Genomic DNA, 17,563 nt, shown 5'->3' on the forward strand with positions numbered 1-17,563 from the left:
AAATGTATGCTCCTCATATCCCTCTGGATACGAAAGAACAAGAGCTCTATTTATACTTATGGCGATTGTGGATCGCATGAAAATCATCCGTCTTCGGATGCATGCGGATCGTCTCGATGCATGACGAGAAATGGTCTCGAGGTGATCAGCCGCTGTTCCTGGCAACGGTATCCATCGGGTCAGCCGTATCTCAGCTCCACTTATATCTGTTCGACTGGTTGCCACTGATATACGATTTGCATGCTATCCAGAAAGTCATATGCTCATATGCATGCTGCATGGAGGCTCGATGATCTGAGAGAGCAAACCTGCTGTCATGCAACAATGATGACACGTGATTCCCATCAACGTCGAGGTGACTCGACTTGAGTGGAGGTGATCCACTTTGACTTTGACGTGTTGATGGTATAGTGGGTAAAGTCTGTAAATTCATTCTCTCTCTCCCTCTTTGAGCTTCATCATACCCTTCTTTTGAGTCTTATCTATGAATGCACAATAGTATCTCAAGTCTTACCGTCTCCCCCGCGAGCGAAGTCTTTGAATTATAATTGTCGCCATTTTCAGTCCATCCCGCTACCAATGACTTCCATCGAGGTAAGTGCGAATCTCACATCCCTGACCCTGACAAGTAGGCTTTTGCCCTCCTGCTCTGCCCACCTCCTGGTGATGCCAAAAGCTAAATACACGGGCTCATCTTTGTGGGAGTAGCAGACTAGCCACGCCCGTGGCCATTTCACGATGGGCGAGTTCAAGCCCACCAACACTGCAGGAGTGAGTGTCTTTCAACTACGCCTAATGTAATCTCACGTCAGCTCGCACCAGTTGAATATTGATAAGTTGACTGCTTGAATGGACCGGCCACTCATTCGATCTCCTCTTTCTCGTTTTGATAGCCTCGTACATATGCTAAGGCCGCTCAGGCACCCACACAAGCGTCTTCGGGCAAGAGAATACGTGGGCATGATCCCAGCTCCGAGGAGATTGATTCTGTAGTTGTGCACGAGCTTCATTGGGTAAGTGATAGTCGCCTTGAAGTTCACCAAGGCTGACAGTTTCTACACTCGCAGTGGACCAACGATCAAGCTATCGTGGATCTCGCCACAGAGCTCGGCTTCACGATCAGCGACAAGGATGTTCAGTTTCAGGAACACAAGGTAAACGGGAAAAGCAAGGGGTGAGTAACATATACCGATGCTAGAGCTCACGCGTCGTTGTTCTTCTGCTAGACAAGCAATGATCAACTGTCACCCTAAAGAGAACGCTCTCAAGCTCCACGATTTTTTCCAAGCTGAGTCAGTATCACGTCCTTAAAATCTACTTGCATCTTGCTGACGAACGCCTCAGTCTGTTCCAAGGAAAGAAAATCCCATCAGCTTTGGCTGCTACCGCCTTCGGTAACCCTCTTCATCCAGGCAATCAAGGTAAGAGACTTGGTCGACAGATTGATGCTCAACTTGCTAATCCGATCGTAGAACACCCTACCGCCCGTCCTTTGAGTTCCGCCATTCACAGTGCAGTACGAACGCCTACCAATTCTCACGGTGGCGTCAATTTCAATCGAGTTCGCCCTAACTCGCGAAATGCCATCCAATCGCACCTCGGAGTCGGTCATCCAAACACCAGGACCTTCACCATGGGCAACTTCAACCCTCTTGCCATGCAGGGGGCCGACGTTGGTGGAATGGTACCTGTCGGTGCGTAACAACCCGGTGGAATGAAGGAAAAGGCTGATATTACTGTCCAGATCCCGCCATCGCCTGGTCATCTCAGCAGGAGTATGTTCCACTCGGTTACGGTGAGAGTGTTCCCTCACTTGACACGGTAGACTGTCTGCCTAATCGCAAGTATGCGTTAGTCCCCGTACACCCTCACTACCCTTACAACGGGCAAGACTATATCCCCGGTATGGCCCCCATGCAATAAGTGGGCAGCTCGGTAACCAGGGTGAGCGAAGCGATAGGACTTTTAGCTCTCGCTGCTGACACAATCGTTAGCGCGTTTCAGCTATTACCCTGGGCTACCCCTCTTGCCTCGATTTCGTTGCACTCTCAATTTTTCCCCCTTGTCCGTCTCTCTGTCAAGCATGTCACTCAATCCCGTGGTGTACAATCAAGACTCAATTTCTCAAAATCATGAAGTTCGAGACATTCCTCAACCTTGCTCAGACAAGGAGTGACAGGGTCTAACATGCATTTGTTCCATGTCCACCTCGACCTTGTGCACGGTAACTGGAGATCCGAACCATCCAATCTGGCCGAAAGTCAAGGGATTGGACTATGATTCGGTTTCATCTGTATCAATCACGTTCCATCAACCTTGAATCGTCATCATCCTTCAACCATTTTCTCACCCCTTAGGCCTGTGAGCAGATCCTTAATAGCATACCACCAAATCCGCAGCTTCGATACTAGAAGCCCCCCTTTGTTCTATCTCATCCCTAAAAAGTTGATTGTGGAGGCAATAGCTTGATGAATGCCCCTTTAGACCAGCCTTTGACCATGGCGCTGCGGAAAATTCCTCCTTTGATTACGATTTAGCCCCTTCAAAAATGCTTGCTGCGGATTGGTACGAAGGGAGGGCCGTATCGATCCTTTGTTTATTCATCGCTTTGTTCAGCAAGTATTCACGTATTCTGCACACCAGGACTGACATTCGCGAGAGGAGAAACATATATTAAGCAAGTTGCAGGAATACCTCTCGCCACTTTTTCTTTCTTTCTGTATCTCTCTAGCAAAAGCTTTATTGAACTTTTCTGTACTTGACCGATCGACTGAATCGAGAGTGATTTCAAATACCATCTGATCCCAAGTTGACTTTTGCAAAGACAACTCAAACGATCTTGTCAAACCCATCTCATTCTCTACTTGTATTTCCAAATAAAATCACCAACCAATCGACGAATCAGACAATAGACAAGATGCGAGTCGAACGATCTTTACTCCTCACTGCCCTCTTCGGTGCCCTCGCTACCTTCGTAGCTGCCCAAAACGAGAACGGATCTGAAGCTGAGGGGTGAGTCTTCGTGTCATGCCGTCCAATACTAGTCTCCCCTCGTCATCCAAAATGTTCCTTTGTCCTGCACTATAATCTCAGTGTCAGGAAGAGCCCAGCTAACTCCAAATTTTCTGCCTTTCTTTCTTTCTTCTGGACATAGCGCCCCCGCCGAAGCCGAAGAGTCTGGTGCCGCCGCTGGCTCCTCCGCTGCTGGAGCTGGAGCCTCCGGCGCCGCTTCCGGAGCTGAGGGTGCCGAGGGTGCCGAGGAGACCGCTTCCAGTGCTGTCGCCGGAGCTTCTTCCGCCGTCTCATCCGCCGTCGCTGGAGCTTCCTCTGCCGTCTCTTCCGCTGCCTCCGGCGCCGCCAGTGGAGTCTCCTCTGCCGCTTCTGCCGCCGCTACCGGCGCTTCCTCCGCTGCTGGCGGTGCGTCCTCAGCTGTTGGAGGTGCCGCTACTGGTGCTTCGTCCGGAGCTGCCGGCGCTACCGGTGCTGCCTCTTCCAGAGCTTCTTCTGCCTCTGCATCTGCCGCCACTTCGGGCGCTTCGGGTGCGGGAGCAGGAGGTAACTCCTCTGCGTCTGGAAATGGCTCTGACTCGGGTGCGTCGCCGCTCGTGGCGCTCAACCACGGATCAGAATGGATCGCTGGGGCTGCGGTCGTCGTCGGTGCTTTCGGTGCTGGGGTCGCTGCTCTCTTCTAGATTTAGCTTTGGTCGTAGTACTGTAGTGTCTCATTGGAGGTAATCAGAAGGGAGTGACCGAGAGGAATGCTAGGACTAATAGATGGGGAGGGGGGAGGAAAAGTGTAGGCGTAGTAAGAGGACGAAGATGGACAGGACAGGACAGCTGGAGGACGCGAATACTACCAAGTCTGGCAAGCGGCATTTGTATATTTTGATATGGACAATTCGAGTTTCGCTTATACAGTACAATGCAGTACCGCACAGATTGTCTGTACTCGTAGTCATCTTTCAGTCCTCTTACTTCTCACCTACCTACCTAATCTGATTTTAGTTATTGTTGTTTCGATGTATATGTTTTCCCTTTTTCTTCTTCTTTTTGTCCCCTGTATCGACTGAAAATTAGCCAAGCCGTTGCTTCCATGCGGTTGCCAGCAAGCAGCAATCTGAGAAGCCATGTGGAGTCGTTAATCAGGCGAATACGCATTTCTCTTTCTCTTTGGCTCTTCCTCGAGATGCTTCAACTTAGGTTGAATGGACTAGCCTCTTTAGCAGTACTCATATGACATATTCGGCACCCAATCAGTGGCGCACCTATCGCAGCCAGAACACTATTCTTCGCAACGCAAGAACGCAAGAAAGCAAGATAGACGATCTGCTTCGAGCGAATTATCCGTGTCATTCCCTTCATACACATATGGTCTAACATCGTATAAAATGGAGCGACTTCACTAGAACATGTCGACATATCGCTTTGTACATGAATACCTATAGATATAGATGATAAGCCATCAGTCAGCGCTCCAGTGCACCACATTTGATTTAACGGAAGTAAGAGAGCGAGAGCGGAAGATATGACAAGTGACAAGTGACAAGTGACAAGAGACAAGAGACAAGAGACAAGAGACAAGAGACAAGAGACAAGAGGATCTGGTTGAACTCACCATTCAAAGTCAAAGTTATTACCTTGATCGCACCAACAATTACCTCTTGTATGCGCATCACCTTGTGGACAGTGCTATATTGATTTAACATGGATCCGGACAAATCAGCTGATCGAATATCTTTGTGACTCGTCGATATGATAGACGGATGAGTGCTCACCTGGAATGGCTCGTGTCTATATCCGATGTCCTCGAACCAATGGATCTGTTCCTTCTTGGCGAACAAAGCAGCTCCGATCGAATGGACAGGGGCATCTCCCCATCTTTCATAGTAAAATCCACCTTTCTTATCGAGGTAATCGAAGAACTCCATATACGGCTCGGATCGCCAGAAGTTGAGATCACCTATGTTTCAAATTCATCAATATTCAAAACCTTCAGCCGCTTTTTGTTGTTCACGTAGCAAAAGAGGGAACCCACCTATTTCAAAGTTTGACCAGACTGCCCACATACACGTTCGTCAGTCGAAGCGTTCGTCGTGAACATCTGGGCGCGATCACTCACAGTGACATTTGTTGTATGTGTCACCGCCATCGTCGCTCAAGAACTGCATAGCATTGCCTTCGGGCAGATAATCGGGATGCTCTTGGATGAATTCTTGTTTGAGGAAGAAACCATTGTTAATCGACTGCGGAAACACGATGTTTTTAGGGCGACTCACCTTTGACAGCATCCCAAAGAGTCGGGATGGTCTCGATGTACTCGTACAGAGACAGAGTGAAACCGTATACTTTCTTCTCGTCTTGCATGACTAGGAAAGGATCGTAATCTACGTTCACCCGGCACTTGTGAGCTTGACACAGAATGCACGAACGTGAAATAAGAGTCTGCCTTACTGAGATCGCAGAAAAACTTGACGGATGGTTCGATACGCCAGTAATAATCGTAATCAGCGAGGAGAGGGTGTCTGTAGAAGAACTATCGGTTTGGGATAGACCGCATATTAGTGTTGTATGACGGTTTGCGCGCAAGTTGTGCAAACAAGAATGGGAATATGACTCACTCCAGAGTTGAATCTACACATATTCCTGTATGGAACTGAATGACCGTAAATGACCTTCTTCCTGATCATTTCCTCTCTCGCTTTGGTAGCCTTATCTTCGTCAATCCTGGCATAATATTCCAGCGTCAGTCGACTGAGCCGTATGGCGAGATGTTCGCCTCAGAGAAACACTAACCATTCAGGTTGATACCAATGGCTAGGTTCTATCTTGCCGTAATGACATTTCGCTTTAGTCAATGACTGCGTGTATCTCTTGAATTCGTCCGAGAAATCCTCTTCATTCAGGAACACATAATCGTATTTCGCCCAGTGATTGAACCTGTCTTCCATCTGTCTCATTGAATCTAGGAATGGCCAAAGATCGGAATTTCTCGCTACACAGACGGTTGTCAGTTTCCCATATCATCGAATAACCTGACATGAAAAATGGGATTTACCCAAAACGACGAAAACCGCATTCGCCTTTCTCCTTCCCTCCAAAGCTTCATCGTCCCTCAGATCATCTGCTGAGGGTAAGCCTTCGCCTCCCCAGCTGGGTACGGCAGAGTCGGGAGGTGTCCCTGCTTTCCATCCTCCAGAAGGCAAGAGGTTGAAGGGCGATGTTGTCGCTCGATATGTGGGGTGGATCGAGGCTAGCAGATGTAGCAGGAACTAGACGAGCAGACTCCAGTCAGCATGTGACGCTCAACAAACGACAGCTGGAAAAGAAGTCTCGCAGGACTCACAATAAATCCACCTGCTATCCCTATGTATTTCCATCTAGGAATCATCATCTTGGCGGACTGCTGTTATGGGTCGAAATTTCTATATCGTGTCAATGGACAGGCGAATTGGCTTAAATTCAGGTACTCAACCGCCGTTGTAGAGATACAATTATAGCACTATTGGCACTCTGCTTTGATTTCGTTATCCTTTGTCCTTCACTGCGATATTTGCGCGGTTTTAATGCTATATCTAAGGAATGGATGGGTCCTTTGCTCAAAGGGTTATGGGTAACCGTTGGGGTCCCTGTGAACGATGTGAGATATTGCTCTTAATCGTCCACCAAGAGGCGTAGTGATGTCTGTCTTGAGCTCCAAGGTTGATCACCTGCTTCTGATGGTTGATTGATGAGATGTATTTTTGGCTTGAAGCGAAATTCGAATCAGAAGGACAGGCTATAGCCGGCTGCGCTTCTTCGTTCGGGTTGGACTGCGACTCCGTTGCCTTGCCAAGAGAATCTGTCTCCAGTACTATGCTTGAGAATCGCGCAATTTCTCCTCTTGATTGAAGACTGTCAAGCGCTGCTGGTATAGTGAAGCCCTGGCAACTGTGCTGATTGTGGGACGACTTCGATATCAAGTTTGGCTGGTGTTGCCAAGCTAATGTCCAGCATTCAAGACATTTATTGCGGTTGCTTATTTGCTGCGATGACACGGTGGCACAAGACCGGGAATTGCGGAGTCCCCTCGATGCATGAGGTTTCTGGAGAAAATCAGGAAACTCAGGCATAGGTTTTGTCATACTGCGTTGATCTGATTACGTATTCCAAATGAGGATGTAACGCACGGCCGTCGATCCTCATTCAAGCTTTCAAGCTAAATACGAGACGGGCGCGATGCATCAGATTAAGTCGAGGTGAGATGAACCTCCACAAGAAGGCACTCGATGTGCAACTTGAATCATCTCGCTAGTGTGGAACAACGAGAGCAGAGTGAGGCATGCTCCACGCGTTCCGATCGACCAAGTAACGCGTAGGTGAACGGATATCTCAGTAGTGGCTTAGTAGTAAGTTTGATTAGGATAAGTCGGAACGGAAACTGACCCTGAAAGTAAGGAATTTCCGATGTGACATGTCATTTCTTGATTTTGGCGGTTGCAGGGAACGAATGTACGCGACTGTTATTTCATTTCTCCCGTCATCCCTTGCTTTTTCACCTTTGGTGGGCAGGGACGAGCGAAATGACCCTCGATAGATTGCCGATATCTAGGAAGATTTAGCCTTTTCTCGATAGCAATCCTTGGGTTATATGCTTTATTAGATGATCATGGTCGGAAATTAAGTATCATGTGTTTCCCTTAGATTTAGGTGACGAACGTTAAGCAAGGTGTGGTGACTGTTTTCTTTTTGTTGGTCTACTTGTTTTGTGGAGATGGGTCCAGCTGAGTGATACGGATGTCAACAACGCCAACATGTACCTACTACTTGTTGGCACGGCACGACGGATGTCGGATGGAAAAGTAAATAACGCACTCGATGGATTATCTAGATATATCATCTCGACCCCTACTGATCATCTTTCCTTTCCATTCATCTATCTCATCTTGATTCCTACAACTATTATACTTAAAAATAACTTCTTCCCCTTATCTAGTAGTCGAACAAGCTACTAACCCTCCCTGCCTCCCTCACCCACACCCACACCCCACTGCGGATCATATCATCGCATAACGACCTATCGATAACATACGAGCATCTAAAAGTGACCACTGGTTGATCCTCACTTACTCAGACTCGGAACGTGATCGTCATTATCATTATCTTTGACACGTCCCACCGACACTCATTTCAACAACGCTATCGAACAAACGACCGATAATAACGACTCATACGCGCTCCACATAGCTACTCGTCAGTACGTTTCCCTTCATCAGCTTTCACGTTCTGAACTGACTCATGGGATGATGATCATAGACAATGCCACGAATCCCCGTACGAACAACACCATATCACGCTTTACCGCGATGTACGCGACACTACAAATCCAAGCGAGACTTGATACTGAGAGCTCTAGGTAAAGCCTCGTTCATCAACGGTAGTCAGTTTGTCATCGCCTGGATATCGCCCAAGGGAGATACCGATGTCTTCGCGTCTGAACTGCTGCAGTCAGCAGTGAAGGACAAAGAAGGCGGCGGTGTCCTGAACAAGAAAGAATTGGAGAAAGAAGCTGCTCGTGTGAAGCAGGAGATGGTCCGAAGATGGGACGAGATCAAACGATTAGAAGAGAAAGGTGAAGTGCCTGTTTTAGACGAAGACAATCTAGTGGAAGAAAGCATGGAAGGTGATGATACGCTCAACGAAGAAGGCGAAGGCGAGGAAATTGACCCTGACAAGACAATGGTGGACGATGATCTGGATCTCACAAGTTTGGAGAGCCCCTTGAAAGCATCTGGAACTGGGCTCGGTATTTCTGCAAACAACAAGAAGCTCTCACCTGGCGGCATGTACTCGACTTTCCCCGTCACTTCCACTACGCCCCGATCATTGACGCCGTCTTCGACTTCCGCCCCCTCGATCCCTATGCAAACTATCGTCTTGAAGCCTGAGCAAATTGAAGGCTTCTACATGGACAGATTCACCAACTTGCAGCAACAGACTTGTAAACTCGTAGTCAAAGCTTGGATCAAGATCATCGAACCCAAGAAACAGATGAAATTCCCTTACAACAAGGGCGAGGATTTCAAGCCTACTTGGTGGCCTGAAGGTGTCAAACACAGAGAACCCGATCATCTTCCCAAAGATGGTGAGTCCTCTGCACTATCCTTGACTCACTTGTCGTCCACTAATGCGAGTGCTGACTGGGACCTTACTTTGCTATGCAGAACGAAAACTCCTTCTCATGTCTATCATCCGAAACCCCTCGGTCAACGTAGCCAGACTTCAATTGTCTACTGCCGAGACTAGCGCCTTGATCTCCGCTTCGAAGCTTGCCATCCTGAGAGAGATCTATATCGTAGCCAAAGAAGAAGAACGACGACGACAAATTGGCGATTTGACTTCCGACTTGACCATCGAATTACCCATCGTCAGCTCATCCGTTTCTACCGGATCGCCTGAACCTACCAACGGTAAACGATCGCACTCTCTTCTCACCGCCGACGATAACAAGGAGAATGTGCACTACGATTTGGCCGGCTACGCTTCCTCAGCCTCAGCCTCAGCGAACGGCAATGGGCATGCAAGCAAGAAATCCAAGAATCACCCTCGATTACCCGGCTTAGCATTGACAAGTCTACCGCAAAATCAATTCGCCTACGATTCACCATACACCACCTCGCCTTCCCCCTTCGCCTATGCCACGGCACCAGGGCAAGGCCAACATCTCTCGCCTCATATATGGGGCGAAGCGAGATTATCCTCTACTTCAGCCTCAGCATCGAGCTCCGCGTCCGCGTCCGCGTCAGCCTCAGCTTCAGCTAGCCATTTGTCGCCCTATGGGTACGCTACTTCGGACGTGCACTCGGATTACTCTTCCAGATCACCTAACCCCGAACAACAACAACAACAACAGGTCGCTCAACTCGCTCAACAACAACAACAACAGCATCAAAGGCAATATACGAATCAACATCACCTAGCACCAATCCTGACTCATGGACACCACGCACACGCCCATGCGCATGCACATGCTCATGCTCATGCAGCAACACCTTCGCCCATTGATTCTCCAGCTTTCCCACATTCAGCTACGATGCCCGCCTCCGCTGCGGGCTATTACCAGAACCAGCGGACCGGTATGAATGGCGGTTATATGCAACAACAACAGATGGAGTATCTGCAACAACATCACTCTCAGCAACAACAACAACAGCAGCAGGAGGCATACGGTTTCCCATCCCCTTATATTGCTGAACAAAGTTGGGATTCGCAATATTCCCAAGCTGCCTAAAGCCCGCGTCTGCCTCCTCCTGCGCGTCCCAAGTGGAGTCGGTGAAGTGGAAGTGGGGATCAGTTCAATAAGATCTGAAGTTATTGTTGATTTATCGTTGTTTATTTGTATTTGCTTCTTGTTCCTACTTTGTTTTGTTTTGTTTTGCCTTGTTTTGGGTTATTCGGTTTCCTTCTTCCCTATTTGTTCACAACTACGACTACCATTACTGGACGATATATCTATATATTATCCTTCTTACTTCACTTTTATCCTTATCCTTATAACGAAATCATTTGATATGTTTTTCTTCGATAAGTAGTACCCGTCATAAATCTTATACTCGACTCTATCTAACTTATCTATACCACACCTCTAACGAAATGTCATCTAATGTTATCGCTCATCTTGATTGCCACGCACCTGTCAAGGTCAACCGATCCAATAAGATTCAACCTTTCACCTGTACTCGTGACATCATGAGACATCTGTTATGCATATTGAAACGGAGATGGATATCAACATGGACATGAGATTCATATGATTCGTTTGAAATGATCGTTTATCGTCTCTGAATATGATACAACTAGACTAGTTCTAAATAGGATGGAGGTACGGACGTACAATTTTTACTAAAGAGCTACAAACATGAAACATCGATACTCGGACCTTACGACTTCATTTATTGTCGGTTTGCTCGAAGATATGAGCTGTTCGTCAAGTGATGAACTTGTGGTACTGCAATACTACAGGGTCATTATATTTCTTCATCATCTTTCAGTTTGATGAGATCAGCGCGATGCCTATCTCGCTTGATTCTGACTATATCGATGTCAGATGTGTTCAGGGGCTCGGGATTGACAGTTGGAGGGAAGGTTATTGTATGAAATTTGCCGTCCCTAAAAGCTATCGTTGTACGAACGTAGAGCTTATCAGCTTCACTCAATCTCCCGTCCAAGATCGGGTAAGGGGGTTACTCACCCCTATGGCAGCCCGATAACCAAGATTCGTGCACCTTATAGATCTTGGGCGGGGATCCGCGAGAGATACATAACATGTCGTATGGCTTTCTCTGTCATTCGGTTGGTACGTACGGTGAGTTCACCCACGGACGCATCAGTGCATACTTCGCAATCACAGGGCAACAGAGAGCGTTTGATCTCTTGACTTACTCGGTCTGATGCGTTCACGATAGATCTCCGTATCTGTTCTTCGAGGCTAAGTGTCTCTGAACATCCACTTTCATCACCGGAGCTGTCTTCTGGTTCTTCATATGACCAAGCACCGTCCAAAGTGCCTAACATGATGTCGGATTCGAATTGCCATCCTGCTTCATGTTCGCACTGCGTCTGCGTGGGACTTTCTCCTGTTGGGGACAAGTAGTCGTTGATAGTGATTGCAGAAGGAGCAAGCTGTTGAATCAACTGTGACGAATTATGATCAGCACGTTCACACTGTCTGAATTCAGCGATAGCAATACTCACAGGACGTCGCATGTAATGGATCAGCTCGTACGACAATACCATAGCCACGTGAAACAGCATTCGATCGTATCGCTTAGGAGAATTTGTTCGGTCGTTATAGCTTTGTAGCAAGAGGTCTGACAGCTGGCCAGCAGGTCAGCAAACAATACTCTTCGACAGGATGCGAGGAGGAGAAGGCCAGATGAGCTTGGCAGAATTTCCACATCGAGGATCCATCTACTTTCTGGTGTATCGATTGAACCAGTAGACGGTAATACCAGAACCAAGATAAGCTGGATCACTCACAAGTTCGTTTAGATAGATCGTGCTACTGTTCAAATCGAAGTCTCTACTACTCTCTGAGACCCTAATATACTTCCCCGCCTCGTTTGGAGCCATCTCCTCAAGGACAAGCACAATTTCGGCGTTCGCCAAAACTTCGATGATCCCCTTTGCGACTTGAGATTGCGTTTCAGCGTTGGCGTCGGAGGACATGATCGTTGATGCGATGGGCAAGCAAGCGGGATGAGTGACGACACTTCGAGCGAGCTCTAGTGCTTGATTCAGGACGTATTTGAAACCAGCTTGGAGAGGGCCGTCGGAGAAGAGAGCAGGTCTTCGTCGTTTCAAATCAAATTTGCCATAGTGGACGGCAGCTAAAAAATTCGGTTGATGATTTGGCGAAGCTGAACATTCCACTGGACTCCCATTGTCCTCTGCTAGAAGGGTGTCTGGTGGTTTCTTCAGCTCCTGCAATACCTTAGCGCCGCTGTCCATGTTGTGATTGACCTGACGAGATGATGTTGTGGAATTGACTGTATGAGAGCAGAACGACAGAAATAACTTTGAGTTTAAGTAACTTGGTAACTTGTAAACAATCTTTGTATGTCGTTACGTCATCATTTTCGCAACGTCAACGCAGCTATTACGTTACAGTTTGTTACCCGACCCGGCCACCGACAACGTCAATCCCAAAATCCCAATTAACTTACTCGAGCACTTGATTATCCGTAACATTGCGCAAGTCCTCCCAGAGCCATCCATCTTAGTCAGCCAGAACCTCTTGGCTCGTCCACACTATTCAAGATGGAGGACATGACGCCAACGCCCACGCCGGTGCTGGACGATTTATTTTCTTCCGTCACTTCAACGCTGCTCGACGTTATCTCAACTTCGCTGTCGTCATCAGACGGTACTGGTCTCGATGGTATAGGCTATGACTATCCCAATGGAACGAGTCCATTCGATGTCTTCGATAATTCGACAATATCAGATCCCGATATAGGGACGATATCTGATTCAGAGGGATCCTACGTTTTGGTACATCTGATTTCAATTTGATAATTGCTATAATAGTAGCTGATGCTGTGTTTCATCTAGAACACAATAATAGGACTGCTCATCGTCTTGGTGGCTTCGGTCTTCAACGCGCTGGGATTAAATCTTACGAAGCTAGATCATGTCAGACAGCAGGGTATACCCAAAAGGCAGCGGAAGAAAGAATGGATGAGAATCCTGTGGCTGAGCGGGATGGGGATGTATATGTGAGTCAGGGGATTCTCTCGCTGAGCCTTCTTAGGTCTGCGAGCTTACTTTTACTCCTCCTCGACTCACGCAGAGCTTCACAAGTCTGTAAGTCGTGTCAGGCGCCTTTCGCATGCAGGTCGTAAGCTGATCAAGGTGACAGTTGGGTCTCCGTTGGCGTTGCGGTATCTACGGCCTGATTGGGTAGCACCCCTCGGATCGTCCTCGCTGGTATTCAACTTCTTGTTCGCTCATTGGCTTGTCGGGACTCGTGAGCTAGATCGAACCCATCGCTCCGAGGACGGAGATAGCTTACACTCATTATAGCTGTCACGCCCACCGATATACAGGGAACGATTATTATAATTCTCGGTGTCATACTTATAATCATCTTTTCTAGTATAAATCATGGCCTTACCCAATCTCTGGATGTCGAAAGGTGAGACAGCCGTCCATCTGTCTGTTGACAGGATGGGAGGGAAGCTGACTCAGCAATACATCAGACTTAACTCACTATGGAGTCGAGCAGCTTGGCTATTCTATTTCCTATTCATCGTGCTTTTCACCGCATCCACATACCTCGTTTCGTCCCTTTTCGCCTCCGTACTCGCCTCGCGAGCATCATTTTCGCCCCTCCCCTCGCCAACCCTCGAACTACCCACCTCTCGACCGAGGTCACCGAATGCTATCATGGGGTTCTTTGGACGGATTTCGAAAACGAACAAGAAGCTAGAAAGTGCAGCTGTACGGCGGTTGGAAGTATGGTTCGGGAGGACGGACGATGCTAGATTGACCTGGTTGCAAGGTATGGGATGGGCTGTCACCGGTGGAAGTCTAGCAGGGCTCTGTTTGGTCTTTACGAAAGCTGCTGTCAAGCTGTTTGGACTGCCTGGACATCCTGTAAGCGCCTCGTCCTGTACAGTCACGCCATCTGATTCCTTTTCGCCAGCTGATAGCGTATTGGACCGCTAATGCGTTCGTGATTCATACATAGCTCGTTCATCCCTCAGCCATCATCACCTTATTATTTGTTATCATCACGGCTGTGTTACAGATAGTCTGCCTCGATCGAGCGCTGAAATGTGCTGATACAGTCGTGGTTGTTCCGCTGTTCTATGCTGGATATACCGTGTTCGGGCAAGTCCATTTTCCCACATGATGTGCTGAGACAAAGTCGAGCTGATTCGATGATATGACACAGCTTCATCAACTCGCTTATATTCTATGACGAAGCTGGACAGTACGCTCGATGGGTAAGCTGTCTTATCTTTCTTCGAGAAGTGAAGCAGCTGACACTGTCTTTGCAGGTATTGGTCGCCGTGTTCATCTCCATTGGGGTCTTGATATCTGGCGTTGTGAGTCGGAGTCACTATCGACCGAATTCAAGCTAAGCTGAATGGCGTGGCATTTTAGGTTTTGCTTTCGCTCAAATCATCCGCCAAAGCTGCTCCGGACCCATACACCGTCTCTGCGCAACCGTCAAATTCGATGCGTCTCCGACCTCGTTCGCATGCCCGAACACCTTCTCAGGCGGGCATCCATGACCGTACAGCGGGCGAGGGCGAGGGCGAGGGCGGACCATCGAGCAAATACGAAGGAGACGACATCCATGCCTTGTCTGATGGAGTGTTGGAGCCCAGAGATGTACTGTGGGAAGTGGGGAGTGTGAGTGACGCGTCGGATGAGGAGGATAAAGAGAACGAGAAGGAGAAGGGTAAAGGCGTAGGCGGAATGAGAGGCGGGACGGGGGAAAGGAGGGGTTTGTTAGGTGATGAAGAAGAAGATTTACATGAGGGCGAAGATCATAATGCCTCTCACCGAGATCGAGCTAGTGCGAATAGAGGGAAGGATAATCCCTTTGCGGATGGGTATAAGGCTGAAGCGGGTGAAGACGAAGATGCGTTTGGAGATTATGAAGGTGTCGAACATGAGGATGTACCTTCCGGACATACGACACCTACGCGTAGAAGTAGGGAAAATAGCAGGTAGATGGGTCTATCTTGTGCGATTGAACGGGGATGTTATGTAGGGTAATGGAATGTAATACTGTCGTGTTGTGTAAGCTGTTAGGATCAAGTATAATGCATTTGGGTTCATCCTACTTCGTATTCAAACGGAACAATATCCGATGATGCATCTCTGTTTTTTTGATCATCTCAACGTCCATTGACATTGACATTGACATTGACGATGACGAGACATACATAACCATGACGATGACTGTGATCCCAACTAAGCGCCAATCCTCTCTCCAACTTCCTCTTCTATCTGCTCGGGGAAAACATCCAACTCATCCCGTAAATCATTGAGGCCACTCAAGAAATCGACCGATTCTCCATCCATGACCAACCACTTGTATTTCAAGATATGGTACACTTCCACTTCTTCTACACTCATCAATTCGACATTCGTCAAATTGGCGATATTCCTAGCGAAGTTGGCGAGACCTTCTGCCTTTTCTTGAGTCTCGCTGGGCGAGTAAATAAACAAGATCGAAAGATCTTTAGGCGGTCCGAACCTATCTATAATTTCCAATCCTCCCTCATCGCCCTCATTCTCGTTCTTCACCTCGGCCTGATCCTGAGTTTGGTTTTCTCCCAATGGGGTGATAGGTTCCATCTCCACTTGATCAACTGGCTTCTCTACTTGAATTACAGCATCGGATAAAGCCCGCTTAGCTTCGTTGGTACCTGTCCATTCTCCCTCATTCAAGTCTTGCACGACTCTCAGTAACCCAGAATTCAATTTTGAGGTTAGGGCGATCTTGAGACCTAGAGCGCGGACTTTCCGAGGGAGTTTCTGGGACCAGTCTTTAGCGAATATAGGGTGAATTGGTGCACCTCCTCGACCTGATAAAGATCGAACTCAGACTCAGCAAGCTGTTCTGTCACTGTCATTGTCATTGTTTGAAGTGAAATTGGACAATGCGTGAAGCTGAAGCCTAGGCCGGACTCACGAGTACCACTGGAAGCATCTCCTACTCTCGCTCTACCGGTTCCTTTCTGCGGTCTGAGTTTCCGCCCGGAGTAGTTGACTGTTGATCGCGATTTGGTGGTTTTGGTGCCCTACCAATCGAGCAGTATCAGCCAGATCCGATCCGATCCAATCCAATCGGAAATGATTCGTCGCTTGCTCAACAGGACACTTTTACTCGTCTTGGACAGAAGGGGAATCTATACTGACCGATCGTAGAAGCGAGAGATACCAGACTACACATCGATGTAGGATATCTCGTCTTATCGGTTGGGCGAAGATATCCGGTGGAAGCGAAATGAGCATGTCCTATGGGTCAACCGAATGATGTCAGCAGATAAAAAACTGTGCGTGTATTGCATCGACGACGTGCATGCGTATGCGTGACTCACGGACTCAGATGCCAAGGTGGGTGTGGGAGAATTGAGGGAGGTGATTGGAAGAAGGATAGGATCGGATCGAGCACCATTAGGGAGAGATGTGAACTCTACTTGAATTACAGAACATCCCATATCAGCATAACTTAGAAAGATGAAGAAGACAGCAGTCAGACCACAGCATGTACTGACCGTCATGTTGGCCTAGGAAATCGTTGATCCGCTCATCGGCCTCCTCGCTCAATTCTTCGAAATGTATATTCGAAGGCAGTTCCTCTTCTCCTCCCTCTTGACCTTCCTCGGTCCCTGTACTTCGCGCATTTGGGTCGATGGTGGAAGTCGCAGTGGGAGCATTCGAAGTGGTAGCGTAGAAGCGAGGTAGTCTACTTGGTCCGGCTAATATGGCTTTAGAGAGTATAGTACGGGATATAGGTCGAGCATTGCTCCTTAATGGCTATAACGCAACGTTTCCAGTCAGTAGTGTTCTTCAATCCGCGACCAGGGGAAATATTAGCCTCACTTGGGTCAGTGTCGGTATCAGTCGCGTTGCGGACTTCATGTTGACTGCTTCAGGAGATGGTTGTGTTGTTGATGAGACATGCACTTTGAGAAATGGAAGGGATCATCTGAAGAAACAGGCAGCTACAGCCAGAGATAGATAGACAAGAGACATGTCTAACTTTTCCTGACCAACGGAATCGAAGCGGACTACGCCGCTTAAACGAAAATCGTGTGCATGTATGTGTACATCGCATCCTTGCGATTACCCATCTTGGCGTGCAATCACGAGAACCTGCAACAACATAACATACTGTACATCTGCATCCCCTCAATGGAGATGGGTCTTCCCGGCGGTAGGCCCGAGAACACATCAATTGCACGCAAAAGTGCAGCCTTGACATCTGCCATATCACCTCTCACGCAAAGGGGACTATGAAACGAGTCTCAATGGGAATCGCAAATTGAATTGACTAAACCCT

General features: G+C 48.0%; 7 protein-coding genes across 7 annotated transcripts; 4 read left to right on the plus strand and 3 right to left on the minus strand.

The window, feature by feature from the left end:
- Window positions 1–738: 738 nt before the first annotated feature.
- On the plus strand, window positions 739–1,923 carry I303_103630 (uncharacterized protein; the record flags this gene model as incomplete). The annotated part of the gene is made up of 8 exons (XM_065968793.1): window positions 739–771; window positions 921–1,013; window positions 1,068–1,174; window positions 1,227–1,292; window positions 1,345–1,421; window positions 1,473–1,694; window positions 1,745–1,795; window positions 1,856–1,923. 8 exons carry the CDS (start codon window positions 739–741, stop codon window positions 1,921–1,923), a joined length of 717 nt encoding a protein of 238 aa, XP_065824865.1.
- A 994-nt stretch (window positions 1,924–2,917) lies between these two features.
- Window positions 2,918–3,692, plus strand: I303_103631 (uncharacterized protein; the record flags this gene model as incomplete). Its single annotated transcript, XM_018406971.1, has 2 exons — window positions 2,918–3,012; window positions 3,155–3,692. The coding sequence occupies 2 exons, from the start codon at window positions 2,918–2,920 to the stop codon at window positions 3,690–3,692; spliced, it is 633 nt and encodes a 210-aa protein (XP_018263779.1).
- Window positions 3,693–4,611: 919 nt separating this feature from the next.
- I303_103632 (uncharacterized protein) lies at window positions 4,612–6,391 on the minus strand (the record flags this gene model as incomplete). Its single annotated transcript, XM_065968794.1, has 10 exons — window positions 4,612–4,689; window positions 4,776–4,960; window positions 5,036–5,056; window positions 5,120–5,212; window positions 5,277–5,384; window positions 5,452–5,533; window positions 5,619–5,724; window positions 5,794–5,992; window positions 6,056–6,269; window positions 6,344–6,391. The coding sequence occupies 10 exons, from the start codon at window positions 6,389–6,391 to the stop codon at window positions 4,612–4,614; spliced, it is 1,134 nt and encodes a 377-aa protein (XP_065824866.1).
- Window positions 6,392–8,295: 1,904 nt separating this feature from the next.
- I303_103633 (uncharacterized protein) lies at window positions 8,296–10,267 on the plus strand (the record flags this gene model as incomplete). The annotated part of the gene is made up of 2 exons (XM_018406973.1): window positions 8,296–9,121; window positions 9,201–10,267. 2 exons carry the CDS (start codon window positions 8,296–8,298, stop codon window positions 10,265–10,267), a joined length of 1,893 nt encoding a protein of 630 aa, XP_018263781.1.
- A 736-nt stretch (window positions 10,268–11,003) lies between these two features.
- Window positions 11,004–12,486, minus strand: I303_103634 (uncharacterized protein; the record flags this gene model as incomplete). Its single annotated transcript, XM_018406974.1, has 5 exons — window positions 11,004–11,152; window positions 11,228–11,318; window positions 11,419–11,670; window positions 11,731–11,853; window positions 12,016–12,486. 5 exons carry the CDS (start codon window positions 12,484–12,486, stop codon window positions 11,004–11,006), a joined length of 1,086 nt encoding a protein of 361 aa, XP_018263782.1.
- A 309-nt stretch (window positions 12,487–12,795) lies between these two features.
- I303_103635 (uncharacterized protein) lies at window positions 12,796–15,222 on the plus strand (the record flags this gene model as incomplete). Its single annotated transcript, XM_065968795.1, has 9 exons — window positions 12,796–13,029; window positions 13,090–13,253; window positions 13,356–13,504; window positions 13,561–13,672; window positions 13,737–14,133; window positions 14,228–14,370; window positions 14,435–14,486; window positions 14,541–14,588; window positions 14,647–15,222. 9 exons carry the CDS (start codon window positions 12,796–12,798, stop codon window positions 15,220–15,222), a joined length of 1,875 nt encoding a protein of 624 aa, XP_065824867.1.
- Window positions 15,223–15,465: 243 nt separating this feature from the next.
- On the minus strand, window positions 15,466–17,142 carry I303_103636 (mitochondrial 54S ribosomal protein uL4m; the record flags this gene model as incomplete). The annotated part of the gene is made up of 6 exons (XM_018406976.1): window positions 15,466–16,082; window positions 16,190–16,298; window positions 16,417–16,515; window positions 16,599–16,693; window positions 16,776–17,037; window positions 17,104–17,142. 6 exons carry the CDS (start codon window positions 17,140–17,142, stop codon window positions 15,466–15,468), a joined length of 1,221 nt encoding a protein of 406 aa, XP_018263784.1.
- Window positions 17,143–17,563: the final 421 nt, after the last annotated feature.

Source organism: Kwoniella dejecticola, chromosome 4 (assembly GCF_000512565.2).
Source record: "Kwoniella dejecticola CBS 10117 chromosome 4, complete sequence".
In the NCBI taxonomy this organism is placed as follows: domain Eukaryota; kingdom Fungi; phylum Basidiomycota; class Tremellomycetes; order Tremellales; family Cryptococcaceae; genus Kwoniella; species Kwoniella dejecticola.